The sequence below is a fragment of the Phodopus roborovskii genome, unplaced genomic scaffold (genome assembly GCF_943737965.1).
Source record: "Phodopus roborovskii unplaced genomic scaffold, PHOROB, whole genome shotgun sequence".
Lineage (NCBI taxonomy): Eukaryota > Metazoa > Chordata > Mammalia > Rodentia > Cricetidae > Phodopus > Phodopus roborovskii.
Window position 1 is genome coordinate 4,366,563 of NW_026126487.1, and position 17,970 is coordinate 4,384,532.

A 17,970-nucleotide genomic window follows, 5' to 3' on the forward strand; every position below is an offset into this window, starting at 1 on the left:
TTTATATTATAGTTAATAGTATAATATTTTTAAAAACCTTTGATGAACATATTCAATATCTTAATTCTCAGCAGTTCATATGATTTGTCCCATTTCAATGACTGCTGATAACACACTCTGAGCATTTCCCAATCAGGTATGTTTTAGGATATATGTTATTCTAATATCTTTTTTCGAACTGTGAATATGTGGTTTTGAAGAGGAACTTGAGAAAAGACACATATACCAGAAATACTTTCATTTAAGGACATGACTGAGCTGTAGCATCCGTATATAGAGTAGGGAAGAAGAACTGGATGGTGGGTATGAACAACAAAGTCAAAGCCAGACAGCATGATTATTGCTGAGTCCTAGTCCTGGATCATTCATTTTCAAACTAAAAGTGAACACCAGCTAACTATGCCTTTTTTGCAATGAATAATTGGATAAAGTAATTTTTGAGATGGAACCCTTTATTCTGTATTTGTATTTATAACAAGCTATTGCAGGTTCATGAATATATATATATATATATATATATATATATATATATATATATATATATCCCACAGATGGTGCCTCAGAAGAAGAAGTCAGCCTCAGCAAGATGATGATGAAATTCTGGGCCAACTTTGCTAGGAATGGGTAAGAATAGCACAAAGACATTACCAAGACATTGAACATGGTGGGATCATGGGCACCGGGTAGATTTTAAGCTATAAGTGATCAAATCCCACCCTGTGATCACAGAGCTCTGACAATGGTGTGCTCCAATGCCTTGTTATACACAAGCCTTTGGCAGAGATAAACTAGGAATTCCTATAAACATCCTATGAATGTGGGACCTCACAGCAATTGTAATATGTTCAATTTGATTCTGTTCCCAGGAACCCCAATGGGAAGGGGCTGCCCTATTGGCCAAAGTATGACCAGAAGGAAGGCTATCTGCAGATTGGTGTCACCACCCAGCAAGCCCAGAGACTGAAAGATAAGGAAGTGACTTTCTGGACTAAGCTCAGGGCCAAGACACCACCACAGACAGTGCACATACTGAGCCATGAATTGGATGCTCTCCCAGCCTCAGGAGACCAGCAAAGTCAAGATAAATCTACCCTATATAAGAGGTTTCATGACCAAAGATGAATCTTTGATAAGATTGAAGAATTTAATTTGGGGATGGGCAGGGGACAGGAAAGGTAATGGTTGTACCTGTGGCCTCAATTTGGAGAATAAATGTTCATTTTAAGATCAACTCAGTGTCTGTATGTTCACCTACCTTAGACTGAGAAGATAAATAGAGATTATCATAGGAAGATGCCTCCATGTAGGGTGTGGCTTGGCAAATGCTTCCCTGTAAATTTGGGAGGAAATATTTTTCAGGAAGAATTCAGTGTTAGCTTTGGCTCATCTTGCACCTCAAGCTGGGAGAAATCATCACACACAGGAGGACACAGGAGAGTTCATTAAAGTGTCAGAGGTGATATGTGGCTAGCATGAGTTAAACCACACACCTAAGGAGAAGTTTACTTCCACCACTAACTTTTCCATGGATGTCTCTCAGGTGCTCATGGAAAAACTGAAGGCAGGTGTTAAGACCTTGAAAAGCCCATCTCTTGCTATGCAGACATGTATCTCTGCTCAGACATGTACTCTTATGAATGCAGCCCTTCAACACGGGAGAAAACTCAACATTCTCTACTTCAGGGCCCTGGTGAAGAACTACTGGGGCTTGAGAAAACAAGAAAAATCCATGTCCATCTTCCATACCCATTGGAGAGGGGTGAGAAACTGTTCTGGCAGAGATTAAGCCATCTCTATTGTTAAGGAAGAAAAAAGTCACTGAGAAATCCACATATTTGATATCTAGGAACATACCCTCCCCATGTTTGAAGCCAGATGAACACTACATGAACCAGTCTTGGGTGCCACCCAATAGTATCAAGTTAGGACACCTCTGTGAAGAGCAGGTCTGAAGCTGAGGCTTGAGAAAGACATCAAGGCAATGCTCCAAAAACCAGCCAGCATAGAAACATGCGGGAACAGTGACAAGCACTGGGAGATGTAGAGATGTCTCACAGCCTTGTTTGCTGACTGCCTTTCCTTCCTTTCTGTGTAGAATTGATCTCGGAATCTCCAGTGCTGTCACAATTGTCATGATTGAAGTTTGGGCTTGTCATGGAAGGTCTATGGGTTTCCATCAAGTTTGAAAGATAATTTGGCAAGCATCAGTAGCAGGAACAATTATTTGCTTCAGGGCTTAGATTATACCATTGTATGCTTTTTAATTAATTTATTTATTCATTTGTTGCTTCCAGAGTGTCTGTTAAGAGGGGTGATGTAATTCTGGTAAGTTTGCCTTTGTAATTAAGTGAACACTTTCTTTTGTAAGCTTTTAATGTTCTTTTTTCCCCTATGTCCCAAGGTCTTCTTTTTTTAAATTATTTTTTCTTATTTTACGTATTAATCCCAGTTCTCTCTCCCTCCCTCCCATGCCCCTCAACCCCTCTCCCATCTTATCCCCCCACCCACTCCACAGTGTGGGTGATGCCTGTGCAGGATCATCAAAATCAGTCAGGTCATTTGGAGTAGGGTTTAGGCCCTCCCCCTGTCTCTAGGCTAAGGGAGTATCCCTCCATGGTGAATGTGCTCCCAAATTCCTTTCATGCACTAAGGAAACATCCTGGTTCCACTCTCAGAGGTCCCTTAGTCTTTCCAGGCATTCTAACTGAGAACTGGGTTCACGGGGTCTGAGTCTGTCCAATGCTGGTTTCCCAGATAGCCATCTAGGGTCCATGAGCTTCCCCTTGTTCTGGTCAGCTGTCTCTGTGGGTTTCTGTAGCCTGGTCTTGACCTCTTTTCTTATTACTCCTCCCTCTCTGCAACTGGATTCTAGGAGTTCAGCTCAGTGTTTAGCTGTGGGTTTCTGTTTCTGTTTCTATCAGTTACCAGCCGAGGGCTCTGTGATAGAATACAAATTAGTTATCAATCTCATTATCAGGGAAGGGCATTTAAGGTAGCCTCTTACCATTCCTCCCTCCCTGGAACTGAATTCCAGGAGTTTGGTTCAGTGTTTGGCTGTGGGTGTCTGCTTCTGTTTCCATCAGCTACTAGATGAGGGTTCTATGATGGTAGAGAAGTTAGTTATCAATCGCATTATCAGGGAAGGGCATTTAAGGTAGCCTTTCCACTGTTGCTCAGATTGTTAACTGGAGTCACCCTTGTAGGTCTCTGGACATTTCTCTACAGTCAGTTTTCTCTTCAAACCTATAATGTCTCCCTCTATTATGGTATCTCCTTTTTTCGCTCTTGTCTATTCATTCCCCGATTCAATCTTCCTGGTCCCACATGTTCTCCCCCTCCCCCACTTCTCTTTCTCCTAACTCCACTCACTGTCCAATGTGCTCAGGATCTCTTCTTCCTTTCTTCTTCTGTGAGGGACTTTCTATGAATCTCTTAGTTTCTTCCTTGTATCCTAGTTGGAATTCAGTCACAAAACAAATTGTAGAAACCCTAAAACCTCATGGAAACTGAACAATGCACAATTGTACCACTCCTGGGTCAAGGAAGAAATAAAGAAAAAAATTAAAGATTTCCTAGAATTCATTGAGAATGAAGACAGAACATACCCAAACATGGGACACTTTGAAAACAGTGCTATGAGGAAAGTTCATTGCACTAAGTGCCCGTATGAAGAAAACGGACAATAGTCACATTAGAGAATTAACAGCACAACTGAAAGCCTTAGAACAAAAAGAAGCAAACTCGCCCAGAGGAGTAGACACCAGGGAATAATCAATTTGAGGGCAGAAATCAATAAAGTAGAAACTAGGAAAACAATACAAAGAATCAATGTAACAAAGCTTTGGTTTTTCCAGAAAATCAACAAGATAGACAAACCTTTATCTAAACTAACCAAAAATGCAGAGAGAGAACATTCAAATTAGCAAAATTAGAAAGGAAAAGGGGGACATAACAATGGACACTGAGGAAATCCAGAGAATTTTCAGGTCATATTTTGAAAACCTGTACTCCACAAAATTGGAAAATTCAAAGGAAATGAACAAATTTCTGGATAGCTATCACTTACCAAAATTAAATCAAGAACAGGTAAGCAACTTAAATAGACCTATAACCCCTAATGAAAAAGAAGCAGTTATTAAATGCCTCCCAACCCCCTAAAAAAGTCCTGAGCCTTTTAATTTTTTGAGATTATAATGTAATTATATCATTTCCCCTTCAATTCCTCCCTTCAACTTCTCCCATATATGCCTCCTTTATGTCTTTCAAATTCATGGCCTCTGTTTTCATTAACTTTTGTTACATACATATATTTATATGCATACACCTACATGCATAAACACAACCTACTTACTCTGTGTAATGTTACTTGAATGTTTTCAGGGTTGATCATTTGGTCTGGACAGCCAATTTTTGTGCTATTCCCATGCTCTCAAAATGACTTAGTTGTGTCTTTGTTTTAAAACAGGTCAGGTACTATTACAAAAATGAAATAAAGACTTTTAGAAGCAAACCACACCAGGCTTCACCTGACTGTAGCAGAAAACATCCTCTTAACAGAAAATGGGTTTCTCTCTTCCACAGTTCTGGGGTTGCTGGTTCTAAGACAATATAGAACTGGACATGTTATTTTCTCTCATACGTGGAATCTATATTCATGTTATTGCACATGACTATGATACATATGTGCATGAGTGTGTGTATGGTGAGAGAAAGAGAGAGAGAGAGAGAGAGAGAGAGAGAGAGAGAGAGAAATGGCAGTAGCAGTAGAGATGGTAAATAAGGGAGAGATTCTTAGAGAGCAGATAAGAGAATATCCTATGGCCTGGACTGACCCAAGGCTTTCTCTTAGGCCCTGATGTATGGAGAGAAGCACAGATCTTTTTACTGGCTGTGTGTGTGTGTGTGTGTGTGTGTGCCAAATTAATAAGATCTAATCATCATAGAGGAAGGAGACTCAGTTGAAGAAATTTCTTAATGACATCTAGGTATAAGGCATTTTCTCAATTAGTAATCAATGGTGGAGGGCCCAGCCTATGGTGGAAGGTACCATCCCTGGGTTGGTGATCCTGGTTTCTTTAAGAAAGCAGGCTATGAAAGCCATGAGAAGCCAGCCAGTAAATAGCTCCCCACCATGGCCTCTGCATCAGCTACAGCCTCCAGGTTCCAGCCCTGCATGAGCTCCTGTCCTGAATTCTCCAGTAAAGAACTATGATTTGCAAGTATAAGCCAAATACACTCTTTCCTCCCCAACTTGCTTGTTGGCCACTGCATTTTGTAACAGGAATAGAAACCTGGCTAACATACTCTTTCTCTAAACCAGGAGCATGTTTGGAAGAGCCAGTAACAGCCTGGATCCAGGGCCTTGGGAGCTTTTCCTTGAGGCTGTCAGATAGGAGAATGAACATGGTTACTTATCTAAAACCAGGGACATGCTTATCAGAGTCAGTAATGTGCTAGAGCCAGGCCCTTGGGGTAGCTGTAGCTTTGGATCCTGGGAACCCATATCTTCCAGCTACACCGGGTTACAGTTGTCAGTCCCAAGGCTGCTTTGTGTCTGGTCTACAAAGCTCTTCAGATTCCCCTGTTTTCCTCTTATGCAACATTTGATTAACTTGCAATTAATTTCTTCCAATTTTATGATGGTTTCTTCTACCTCTATTCCATTCCTCTCCTGGAAATAGTACATAAAATGCTGTACAACTAAATAAACTTGCTTGGCATAAGCTATAGCTTATGTCAGCCCATTTGAGCCCATCTTTTTTATGTCTTTTACTCTGACCCATGGACCTTCCTCCTCAGGACCCTATCATTCAAGAATGACCTGATGGTCCAGCTCAGGAACCCATGTGACAGCTAGGGGTGAACTAGCTGGGAGGATCATGAGGACATGCAAGGCAGGAATGTGAGGAGAGAGTGGGAAAAGGATGAAAAAGAAAAAATATATGTAATGACATATTTATAAAATGTCAGATATTGTAGACCCTTAAGCAGAAAAGAAGCCTCAACAAATCGCTAAATTAGGAAGCAATGACACATATGTCACCACATGTGTTAGAAGTGGGAAGAGTTCAGCCTCTCACCAGGGAAGATTACACTTACAGGCACCTGGGGGTTACTTCTGCAGGGTTTCTTTCCTGCAGAAAATGCCAGACATTTTGGTAAATGTTCCAAGAATGAATGGATAATGGGCAGGCAGAATTAGGCTATGGAGTCCTCATTACTTTGGAAAGGGCCTGGCCCCTTCAATGTAGTGATCTCCCTGACCTAAGATGCAAGCAGAAGGTTGGGCACTTGACAGGAGTATTGCAAAGGCAGTATTTAGACATTAGGGGGACACTGCATAAAGCGTAAGTAAGGTTGGTTCCAAATATGGGCCTAGAACTATATGAAGTACAGATTGTGGGATTCTGAGAGATGTGTCCAGATCTTGAAGCTGAGATGTTTGGAGGCCCTGAGTTGTTCTGAAATCTTCAATCTTTTTCTGAGGATGCCAGATCAAAGCTCCTTCTGACTGAAGGCACCTGACTACTATGCCAGTCTCTGCCTTTGGGAGGCTCACAGAACACTGAGGTTTGACTGGCACAGGGACAACCCTTATGTAAGAAGTCCTTGGATTAGTTTATGAGCCTCTGTTATCTAAGAGTTGGGCAATGACTGTGCAAATAGAGAGTACAGAGCAGGTAGGTGTGGCTTAGAGGTCCCTCCCACAAGACAACCAGAGAGCTCTTGGCAGGGAATTTTCATCTGGTTATCTTATGCAAATTGGCAGAGAGGGGCAAGATTTCAGGGATTGGTCTACAGTTTTGAGACAGAACCAGTGCACTTCCTCCAAGCACCAGGCATTTCACTGAAACCAGGAAGGAGGTACTGTCCTTCCATGATGTGGGTCTGTGCTTTGGTCCTGTTCTCTTTCACTGCTTTCCTAACTCAGGGTGAGTACTTCCTGGTACATATTTGACATTCTTTGTACTGGGCCTTGATGAGTGCAGGCTCATACAGGGAAATGAAAATCAGGTCCCATTTCTTAGCAGAGTTTGCCCTGTGGACATGGAGACAAAGCTTGAGTGAATCTCAGCACAGTGGCCTGGATTTGTGTTCTTGAGTGAGGAACTTAACTTCTCAGTGGCATCTCCTTCTCCACTGGGCTGCAGGGAGGTGAAATGAGTAATTGTGTCTGTAGCATTCCCAGTGCTGGTTGGTATAGAGCAGGTATAAACACTGGGAATTAAAAATAGAGTATGTCCATAGAAAATTTGACATGTAAAAATATCAAAGACATGCATTTGAAAAGACGATTTTTTTTTTTGAGAGTTCCCTGAAGGGAGTACTTGGGATCAGTCAGAAGGCTGAGACAGAATAGAAGCTCTGGGAAGGGTCTTTGTCATGGTTTTCGGGATAAAAAAGAGAGGAGGCAGGGAAAATGGTGTGACTTTGAGTAGCTGGGGCAGTTATAGGGGATTTGAGGATTAACAAGCAGTGTCTATTTTAATTGTACCTAAGTTTATATGATAAAGATGGGTTACTGGAGGCACAGGCTAGGGGACCTAGATAGTGGGTGTCTGGGGGTATGGTTCTGGAGTTGTTGGACCCTAGGGATGACAGTTTTTCCCAGATGTACAGAACCTCAGTTGTCCAAGCAACAGGTATAGGAAACAGATTTATGGATAGAACAAGGGTACAACATGTGACCTCACTACCCATCTGTGCCACTTGAAGAATGGAGATTGAGGCTTTCAGGGGAATGCACCCACCCAAGGCCTCCTGAAATCAAACCTCACTCCTTCTCTATCTCCAGAATATACAGCAGTGTTTCCCCAGTAATGGTCTTAGCCTTGTTGAAATTTCTAGACTTCCCTTCTGTTTGGCTATGTGACACTGTGAGAGTCTGGGGCAGAGAATGAGGCAGTATGAAACAGTGTTCAAATTTGGAGTAGAACATGTCTATGCTGCTGATTGCCCATGCACCTCACAATGACCACCTAAATTCCATCTTCAGGAGGTTCATCCAGTCGGCTTGCAGCTCCTGTTTCTCCATCGTTAATATGAACTTGATACCTCCTACTTAGCAAGGCTTTTAAAAAGGAGCATAGCTGTGTACTTGTAGCATACAGTAGGTGATCAATATGTGCACATCCCATATTATTTACGCAACAGCTATATTTATTTTTATACTTCCATCCTATTTTCTACCCAGAGCAACCTAGATCCTTCCCACTTCATTTTGGTAGAAAATACTCATTGAGTTAGCATAGGTTTTCCCTAGTGGTTCCTGTTTGGTTTCTCCCTCTCCTTAGAACTCTTCCTCCCTTCTACCTGGCCTGTTCTCAGTCAGACCCAGCTGTCCCTGAGCTTCACACTTGCTTCTTACAGCATCTAAATCCAATAATGTGTATTGTCATGTTCAGGTAGTGAACTCCACATCACTGACCTCCCAGCATTGAAATTCTTGTCTGGCTGCACCTTCTTGCTCAGAGATCCTCCAACTGTACCTATTTTACAGGGAGCCAGCAACACTCACGTGTTCTTCTGTTTTCTTTCTTGTTAGAGCTCAGATCAAGTCTGCTTTTTCATATTCCCCATGTACATTTGCAGATTTCTGCATAACTAATTTATACAACACCCTATTCTGACATAGACCCTGAGAATTCACACAAAATAACTATTCTGCTACCCATGGACATTTTAGCAAGCATGCTTCTCAGGAAAGATATCTCAATGGGACTGGTGATCTAAAGGAAAAGGGAATAAAAGTGGGATTTTTCTCCTAGTAAACCAATTCATGGACATGATTTTATAGTATGGTTTTCTATAGAGTTTCAGCATTATTTGATATTCTTGATAACAGATGCTCCCAAAATTATGATGGGCTTATTCTATTGATCTTGAAGGTATCACGAGTCAAAACTTCCTAAGTTGTAGATCCTAGGTGGGTAGAAATAGGACAAATGATAATTTAAGGAGGAGGTGGTGAAGGACTGTGCTGAGCAATAATGAAATCAATGGGTATGCAGTGGCCTGTTGCCCTATCTTTCTCTGTTATGAGCACTTTCCCGCCAGACTGGTCCCAGAGTTGCGTCAGCACCAAAATAATATAGAAACAATATTACTTATAAAGCTGTTGGCCAATGGCTGGATCTTCTTGTTGGCTAGCTCTGTCTTAGTTAATTAAGTCATTTCTATCAATGTAAGTGTTCCCACATGGTATTACCAGAGAGAGAAAGAGTCCAGACCTCTTATTTCACTCACTGCCTACATCTAGACTCCACTATGTTTCCCAGAATCCACCACATCCCCTAGTCCAACCTATCTTGCTTTCCTATATAGGCCAATAGTTCTTCATTCATTAACCAATAAGAGAAAACATAGTTACAAAATGAAATCTCCCATCTTTTCCATCTAAAATAAAAATAAGAGCTTGAAATTTAATATAGTAAAATATATAACAAAACAGTTATCAAATGAGAACTATAGTTAACAATATAGTCCATTAACATTTAGAAAGATTAAAAGAAAATATTTCATCATCGATCCTATCTTTGTGAGTCTAAAGTCTTATATATAATTTATCTTTAATCCTAATGAAGGAAAATTATAACCACAACTATCTGTCTTCCACTCAATCAATGACCACCGAAGGATAACATATGAATTCTAGAAATGACAGAGACATCTCTTGACCTAAATAGTCATCCAAAGTTCTTCTGTAAATTGGCACATCAATCTTTGCCCCATAGGCCACTGTGTATCTGGCAGACTTCTTATCAAAGCAGGAAATTTCAATCTGCCCCACCTGCGTTTGCAGTTTGTCAATCACTTTTCTCTGTGTACTGTAGAATGTCTGGTAAAATCTTCCATGAAGCGGGAACCCCGTAGTCACTTTATTGTGGGTCCCATATGTCCATTTTATACAGCATTGTATAAACAAACAATTATAGACAATATTTGGAAATTTGATCATCATTCTTTCAAAACTGCTTCCTGCTGGTTGGAGACACTGTAATACACTGGAAATCCTAAGAAGAAGCAGAAATCATGGCTGTAGTCTACAAGGCTGCCTAGTTCCAGCTGTTTTGAATTGGATCACCTGGGATGTTGTTTCAGGGGGTTTTGCGTGGCTCCTTTAAGGGAGGTTTCCTGACAGATTCAGATAAAGTAAAACCTAAAATGTTTTTACAATGTGTTTAAAAATATACATAAGCTTTGGAGAGAAAATAAAAAAATATACAGTTAAAAAACAAATAACGTGACTGGCCTTTAATCACAGCACTGGGGAGAAGAGGCAAGCAGATCTCTGTGACTTCAAGGCCAGCCTGCTGTACAGAGTGAGTTCAAGAGCAGTAAAAGTTACACAGAGAAACCCGGTCTCAAAAAATAAAAAAAAAAATAAAAAATAGAAGTGAAAGAACTAGAGTAACAAAAAAGGCATCTAAAGATGGGAAATACACAGAGAAGTCTGTATACTTTAAGCTATTGTGTTGTCTTTGAATTGCTCAATTGCTAAGGAAGGAACAACTGCTAAAATACACTTGATTATCAATGCTGCTGAAGTTAATTCAATTTATACATTTTAAAAAATGCCTTGACTTCAAAATTTAAGTCTATGGACAGGTTACTGGGGGAAAAGAATTTCTATTTTTCTTTCCATTGAAAATAAAGAGCTGTGGATTCCTTCCTAACTAACATGGATTGATCAAGCAAGACCCACAAAGCAGTGTCCCAAGTGATCCAACATTCAAAACAACTGGGAAAAGGCAGACTTGCAGACTGCAGCCAAAATTTCTGCATCTTCATAGGATTCCCAATGTATTACAGTGTCCCCAACCAGCAGGAAGCAGTTTGGAAAGAATGATGCCCAAATTCCCAAATATTGTCTATAAATGTTTACTTTCATCTAAATGGGATTGGTTTTAAATAGTTAATGATCACAACCAATCTCTTTTTAAAGGTAATAAGGGGATTATGGTATAGAAATGACTGTTTTGTTTTGGAATGGATTTTCATTTATTGATGCAAATTTTATGTCAATTTTGTGATATGAATATTTCTCCTCTTGTTTAAGTATTGTGTTTATATAGGTCATTAAAAATGTAATATATAATTAAGTACAAATTATAGTTACCTATAATAGTCAAAACTTACAGTTAGGTTTGTTAGGTTTTTATTGATATATAGAGATATATTTTAAATGTATAGGCATTCTTCAAACCTTTCAAAGACATACAGAATATGGTATTTTAAATGGTTTAGGGATTTTCTTGACAGTGAGACATAACTGCTCCTGGCAACAGCACCTGCATCACAAAGAAACTCGTTATGGAGTTTCCTTTCAATATGGCAAGACTAGCATTTGGGCAAGATACTGCTCATGTCTGGACTGTTTGACTTTATGTTGTATAAACTGGACATGCAGGACCCACAGGAAGCTGACTGCTGATACAAGATGACATTGCTACAGGGTTTCTGTTTCATAGAAGAATCTGTCAGACATTCTGCAGGACACAGAAAAAAGTGACTGACAAACTGCCAAGACAGGTGGACAGTTTAAAGTTTCCTGCTTTGCTGAGGAATCTGCCAGACACACTATGTCCTTTAGGCTGAAGATGGATCATTACAGAAAAACTTCCAGTTAACTGACCAGGCAAGTTGTCGCTGTCAGTTTCAGAATGTATAAATTATCCTTCTGTGGTCTTTGGTAAGTTAAAGACAGGTACTTATGGTTATAGTTTTCCTTAGTTAAGATTAAAGATGAGTTAAATACCAGACATTAAACTAAAAAAGATCAGATGTATGACAGAATATTTTTTTAATGAATTAAATATTGTTAACTACAGTTCTTATTTAATAACTATTATGTATTTTACTATGTTAAACTTAAAGCCATTCTTTTTATTTTAGACAGAAAAGTGAAGATGATGGGAGATTTAATTCTGTAAATATGTTTCTATTATTGGTTAATGAATAAAGCACTGTTGGCCTATAGGAAAGCAAAATAGGCGGATATAGGAGACAAGGAGGATTCTGGGAGAGATGGTAAAGAGGAGTCAAGATGTAGGCTGTGAAAGGAGTAAGAGGTCTGCATATTCTCTCTCTCTCTCTCTCTCTCTCTCTCTCTCTCTCTCTTCTCTCTCTCTCTCTCTCTCTCTCTCTGGTAAGACCAAATGGAAACACTTAGATTGATAGGAATGAGTTAATAGCTAAGACACAGCTAACCAATAAGAAGCTCTAGTCATTGGCCAACAGCTTTATACATAATAGAGTCTCTGTGTGTTATTTTGGGGCTGATGCAGCTGTGGTACCAGGAAAGTGCACACATGTAACATTTCTCCTTCTGGATGATCATGCTTAAAGCTATGAAATGGGTGTTCTAATACCTTTGTTGTAGTCTTACTCCCATAGAAATTTTATTCTATTTATTTGTCTACTAAATAAAGCCCTCTGGCCAGGGATTCAATATCCCTTCTGAACTGTATCCAATAATACAAGACAATTGTATTAGACAACACCTTTAAACTACACCTGGTAGTATCCACAGGCCATTTTGTCTTCTCTGAAATGTCCTGTGTTATGCTATCTCCAGGCCTCTGCACTTAATGCTTAGTCTTGCTTAATACCCTTCCCTCATTGCTTCTAACATCAGTATTTCCATCTCCAAAGTAACAACCATTTTCTTACCTGAACTAAGTGTCTGTGGTCTTTCTTATGAAGTCAGCCTCCAAAGGATATGGTCACCCTCCTTCATTGTCTCATCTAGCATGCAGCTCATGCTTTATGTATTTTACATGCAACAAAACCATAGCCTAGAGGGCTGAGGTAATGTATTCAAGGTAATATACTTAAAAGTGACAAAGCCTGCCTGGACAAAGGTCCAACCTTTCTCCTCTAATCTGTCTTCATTTCCCCATTGTCATCAGGTCACCCATCCTCACCTCCTGTGGTGAACACTGTTCATGGCAAAGTCCTGGGGAAGTACCTCAGTTTAGAAGGATCCTCACAGCCTGTGACTGTCTTCCTGGGAGTCCCCTTTGCCAAGCCTCCTCTTGGATCCTTGAGGTTTGCTCCACCACAGCCTCCAGAGCCCTGGAACTTTGTGAAGAATGCCACCTCCTACCCTCCTTTGTAAGCCACTGGGGCCCTATTTGGGAACATTGTCCTTGTAAATATGAGCAATATCTTCCCAAGTGTCTTTGCTCCCTCCCAGTTTGCTGTGTAAACCTCATGACCAAGGCAACTATAGGAGAAAAGGGTTTTAGGGGGCTTATAGTTTCTGAGGATGAGTCCATGATCAAGTCAGGGAACATGGTAGCACTCCAACAGGAATGGTGCTGAATGCTCATATCTTCAAGCAACAACCACAGGGCAGATCTGAGGGAGATAATTGGGAATGTTGTGGGCTTTTGAAACCTCAAGCCTGCCTCATGAGAAACAATCCCTCAACAAGTTCACATCTCCTAATCCTTCCCAACCATTTTGGTGAATGGATACCAAGAATTCAAATGTGTAAACCTATGGGAGCCATTCTCATTTGAACCAACAAACTGACAGAATGTCCGTGGTTCAATTGCTTACAACTGTGCCTCTGGTTTTATTCTTTGAATGGGGACAATCATAGATGTTTGGCGTTGATGTGGCCCTTTAATGACCTTTACTAATCAAGAGTAAGTGCTTACATGCTTGAAGGACTCCATAATTGTCACCAGTTTAACTCTGTATTGGACCTTTGAGCTTTCTTATCAGAGGAGCCATTGCAATTGCTGGGCTATGAAAAGGGCAGAATCTTAGCAGGCCAGGGCATCAGGATCCTTAGGGAAAATACTTTTCTCTACACCTGGCATTTTGAGTCCCAGTGGAGGAAATAATTTACCCAAAGCCACCCAGCATATTAGTGATTGAAGCAGCACAACGATGTAGTTTTCCTAAGTGTACTCATAAAACATAGTTCCTGACCTGTGTGTATGTGTTTATCATTTGAAGTAGTAACATTGGTTGATGAAAGTGTCCTATGGATTAGAAGACGTTTACCTGATGGAGTGCCATGTCACTCTGTGACCAACTGTATAAAGAACAGTAGAGACTTAAGCATGACCTCAGTAAAGGCAGGAGATGACATATTCATGGGCAGGCAGCATATAAGCTCTTCTCTCCTGGGTCTAGGATATCCAGATGCTCAGAAAAGAAGAAAGGTGTCAAGTTTTCTCACTCTGCAGAGTTGGAAGGCACTAGAGAATCCAGAGGTCCCTCCAGTAACCCTTCTTACACATGAATTCCATCTTCATTAACAAGTTCAAACCTCCTAGTAATAGGATGGGCCTCAGACAACATGTCTATCTTTTATGTGGTGGAAACTCAAGTGATCCGTCTCCTTCCCAGATGCTCCCAAAATCCAGAGGCTGCACAGATGATCGCAGAACACTTCACTAACAGAAAGGAGACCATTCCTCATGAGTTTTCTGAAGACTGTCTCTACCTAAACATTTACACTCCTACTGATTTGACAAAGAGCAGCAGATTGCCAGTAAGCATGGGGACCAGTGGTCCAACATCAGTTTCATTTGTGTCACTGGAATGGAATGAGGGCTTCTGGAATCATGGATACCACAGTCCATGACTGAATCTAGACCTTGTGTTAACCACAGTGCATCAGAGCCTGCTGGAGGTTGCTCCACATCTAAGATAACACATCTTACTCTTACAAGCTGTCTCACTAACAAGGACAATGATGTCAAGCATTAGTTACTAGAGTAAGAACATGATCCCAGAGCAGCTAAGATATAATATCAATAAATTTAAGCAAAAACAAAAATAACTTAATTTTAAAAAATTCTGTGTGATAGTTTACATGAGAGAAACTTATATTCTGGTGGAGGAAGCTAGGATACACAGTGGGTAGGCAGGGCAACAGCACAGGTCTTTCGACCTTTAAAACAAAAACAAAACAAACAAAAAAAAAAAAACTGCTGTTTCATAAGGAGTCGCAAAGGTAGCTGGAATATCACCTTTCTCTATAGTAGCTGTGTTAACTTACTTTGGCCTGTGATAAAGGTGTGAGAGGAGGAGCTAGGGGCAATTAGAATCACCCTCTTCTGCCTTTTGTCAATAATGCTTGGTTTTAATGCAGGTCATTGTTATCAGCAACTGCCTTTGGCACAGGCTGATGACACAGTGAGTCAGCATTTCCCACATAAATGAAGAGACCTGAGATGGGAAAGACTGCCATTTGTAGGTCAGTGGCTGGGCAAAAAGCTTTGGGAAAGAGGCAATCCCTGGGGTGGAACAAATCAAATGCCAACTCCATGTCAGTCTTCATGGACAGGAGTAGGGAAAAGAGAATCTGAAATTTGAGTAATACTATGCCTTACCCATGTTTTTCAATGTACAAGAAGGAGGGGACAAAAGTTCTTTTACTCAAACTCTGATTTCTTCACCCATTTATTTTGTACTCAGTGCCCCAAACACAGACATAATGCAGTCAGGGAAAACAGGGACATGGCATTCTCACAAGCCTGTCTTAAAGGACCTGGCATCTCATCAGCATAGTTTCACAATCTGCCCAGTGTGCCATTGCTCACCAGCCCTTGCATCCAGCTTTCATTTTGAGATGGCCTTGACTACTGGAGCTGGCAAGGAACCTGGTTGTGTGAATGAGGGAACAGGGGTCCTGGGATCCTAGAGTCAGGAGACCCTCTCTGTATGGCAGAGGGCCAAGAGCCACAGGGTGTGGAGATAAATTCATATCTTGCCTTTGTCTCCTGCTCCAGGTGCTGGCTAACTATGCTGTGTCTGTAGGCAACAGGGATTGGGAGCTCCGTGCACAATATTGGGCATCATGGCTTCACCAAGCCATGCTACTACAACTTATTAGCTATAGAATCCAGGCAGGCAAAACACTTTTGTTTCTTAGCTGATGCATGGGAATTATTCTCTATTCCATATAGAAATTATTTCTTCTACTTAGTGCAACATAATACATATTATGCTTTCTTTTAAACATATAGGATTGTGTAAACTCTTATTTTTCCTCTTCTCTATAGGTTAACACACACACACACACACATCCTTTTACCTTCAAGTTATATCAGTCTTTGATTACACAGCAGTTTCTTAAATAATGTTTTCAAAGGACTGAAGACATCCCAGAGGAAGTAGCAGTGAGCTAGGCTTAGCACGGTGGGAGGATTCGGTGTGTTGAGGAGGCACTGTAGAGACAGTACCATCAGGCTGGTGTTCGCCTCATCAGATAATTACTTTTCAACAGAGAAGATTATCTTACCACTGAAAGGTTAGTGGTATGAAATGAAGTGGAAGTCCGAGGAGTTCCTCTTTCTTATATGTTCAATTGGCTGAACAGTCTAGGCATGAGGTCATGGGACTGTGGGAGAGAACACGACATCCATGGTCCTTGCTGTTCTTGTGATTTTTTTCTCAATTTTAAATCACTGAAGAATGGAAATGAGGAGAAAGATGGGGACATTGGGTGTTAAGGCATTTTAGGATGATCTGATATAGTTGGAAAGGAGAATGGCTGCCTATTGCAGTAATTCTAGACATTGGCTTATTTGGGTGATGTCCTTAATTCACAGCCTAGATATAGGTGACCAAACCAGATGAATTCTGCATTTTTTCAATTCTTCTACCTATGACCTATGAGGTTATGTTTTTGTCCAGGTGATGGTGTGGATCCATGGAGGTGGACTGGTGATAGATGGAGCATCAACCTATGATGGACTGCCCCTTGCTGTTCATGAAAACGTGGTGGTAGTGGTCATTCAGTATCGCCTGGGCATCTGGGGATTCTTCAGGTGATATATAATATTTCTCTCTACATATTAGTCCCGCAACAGATCTGTTTCTTTTACATTAACAAGAAGAATGAGACTGTGATGTGTACAGAGTTCAAAGTCATTTATTTAGCTTAGATTTGAGATGTTGAAAGTCCAAGATTGTGTAGTTGCATCAAGGAGCCATAGATGAGAACCCTTGGCTGTGGTACACGATGCAGAAACAAAACAGGGATCTGAACATACAGGTAGATTACCCAGTGAGGCAGAATACCTCAAAATGGAAAGGGGACAGTCTTCCTCTTTTCATAAAAGCTCATTCACTGGAGAAACAATCAAAGTCATGGGAAACTACATTATTTCCTTTTCTGTGACCAAATTAACTTCCCCTGAACTCACCTTTCACAAATCCTATCATTGTCAAATGTTGACACAACATAGACCAGGAATCCAATACTGAACCCTTGGTGGAAGAACCATGTGTAAACCTCACTGATCAGTACAAGCCCTTGTTACATCTCTAGTTAAAGCCTCATGTGTCAAGACTGATATTGTTACAACCATCTATTGTTATAAATAGCTGTTTTAAGGCTATAGCTGTTCTGCAAAGGCCCAGAATATTCTCTGACACTGATTAATTAATTTTGTTTCTCTGCACAATCTTTCTCAGTTATTTGTAATGATACAGATGTCCTTGCCAAGACCCATAGCACTCATTCTGACTGCATCTCGTGTCAGCTACACTTTTGTTCCTGTGATCCTGAGACCTTTGTATCTATTGTGTTTCCTAACTGCAGTTCTCTTCTTCACATGCAAAAACACTTGCCCTAATATGCTTTCTGTTGCCATTACAAAACACTGACCAAAAGCAACTTGGGAAAAAAAAGCGTTTATTTGGCTTATGCTTCCAGGTCCTAGAATATCCTTAAGGGAAGTCAGAGCAGAAAATCAAGCAGGAACTGAAATAGAAACCAGTAGGGGTGCTGATTCCTGACTTTCTATGTCCTCATACTCATACATCTTTCTTATGTAGCTCAGACCCACCTACCTAGGGATGGTGCTTTCCATTGGGCACTGGTCTCTCCTATATTAATCATCAATCACAGACATAGCCACAGGTTAAAGATCTGTAACAGTCTTCAGTTGAGGTCCTCTCTTCTCAGATGGTTCTAGACTGTGTTAAGTTAGCAATAAG

General features: G+C 40.6%; 2 protein-coding genes across 2 annotated transcripts in view; one reads left to right on the forward strand and one right to left on the reverse strand.

Moving 5' to 3' along the window:
• Positions 1-17,970, reverse strand: part of LOC127230009 (carboxylesterase 1D) — a 392,242-nt gene that overhangs the window by 230,452 nt on the left and 143,820 nt on the right. The window lies entirely within an intron of this gene.
• LOC127230013 (liver carboxylesterase 1) overlaps positions 6,779-17,970 on the forward strand; it is a 30,984-nt gene continuing 19,792 nt past the window's right edge. The window contains exons 1-4 of the mRNA XM_051195138.1: positions 6,779-6,932; positions 12,912-13,116; positions 14,368-14,512; positions 16,663-16,796. Of these exons, the coding sequence (XP_051051095.1) occupies positions 6,878-6,932; positions 12,912-13,116; positions 14,368-14,512; positions 16,663-16,796 (539 nt within the window). The 5' untranslated portion in view covers positions 6,779-6,877. The remainder of the gene's footprint in view (positions 6,933-12,911; positions 13,117-14,367; positions 14,513-16,662; positions 16,797-17,970) is intronic.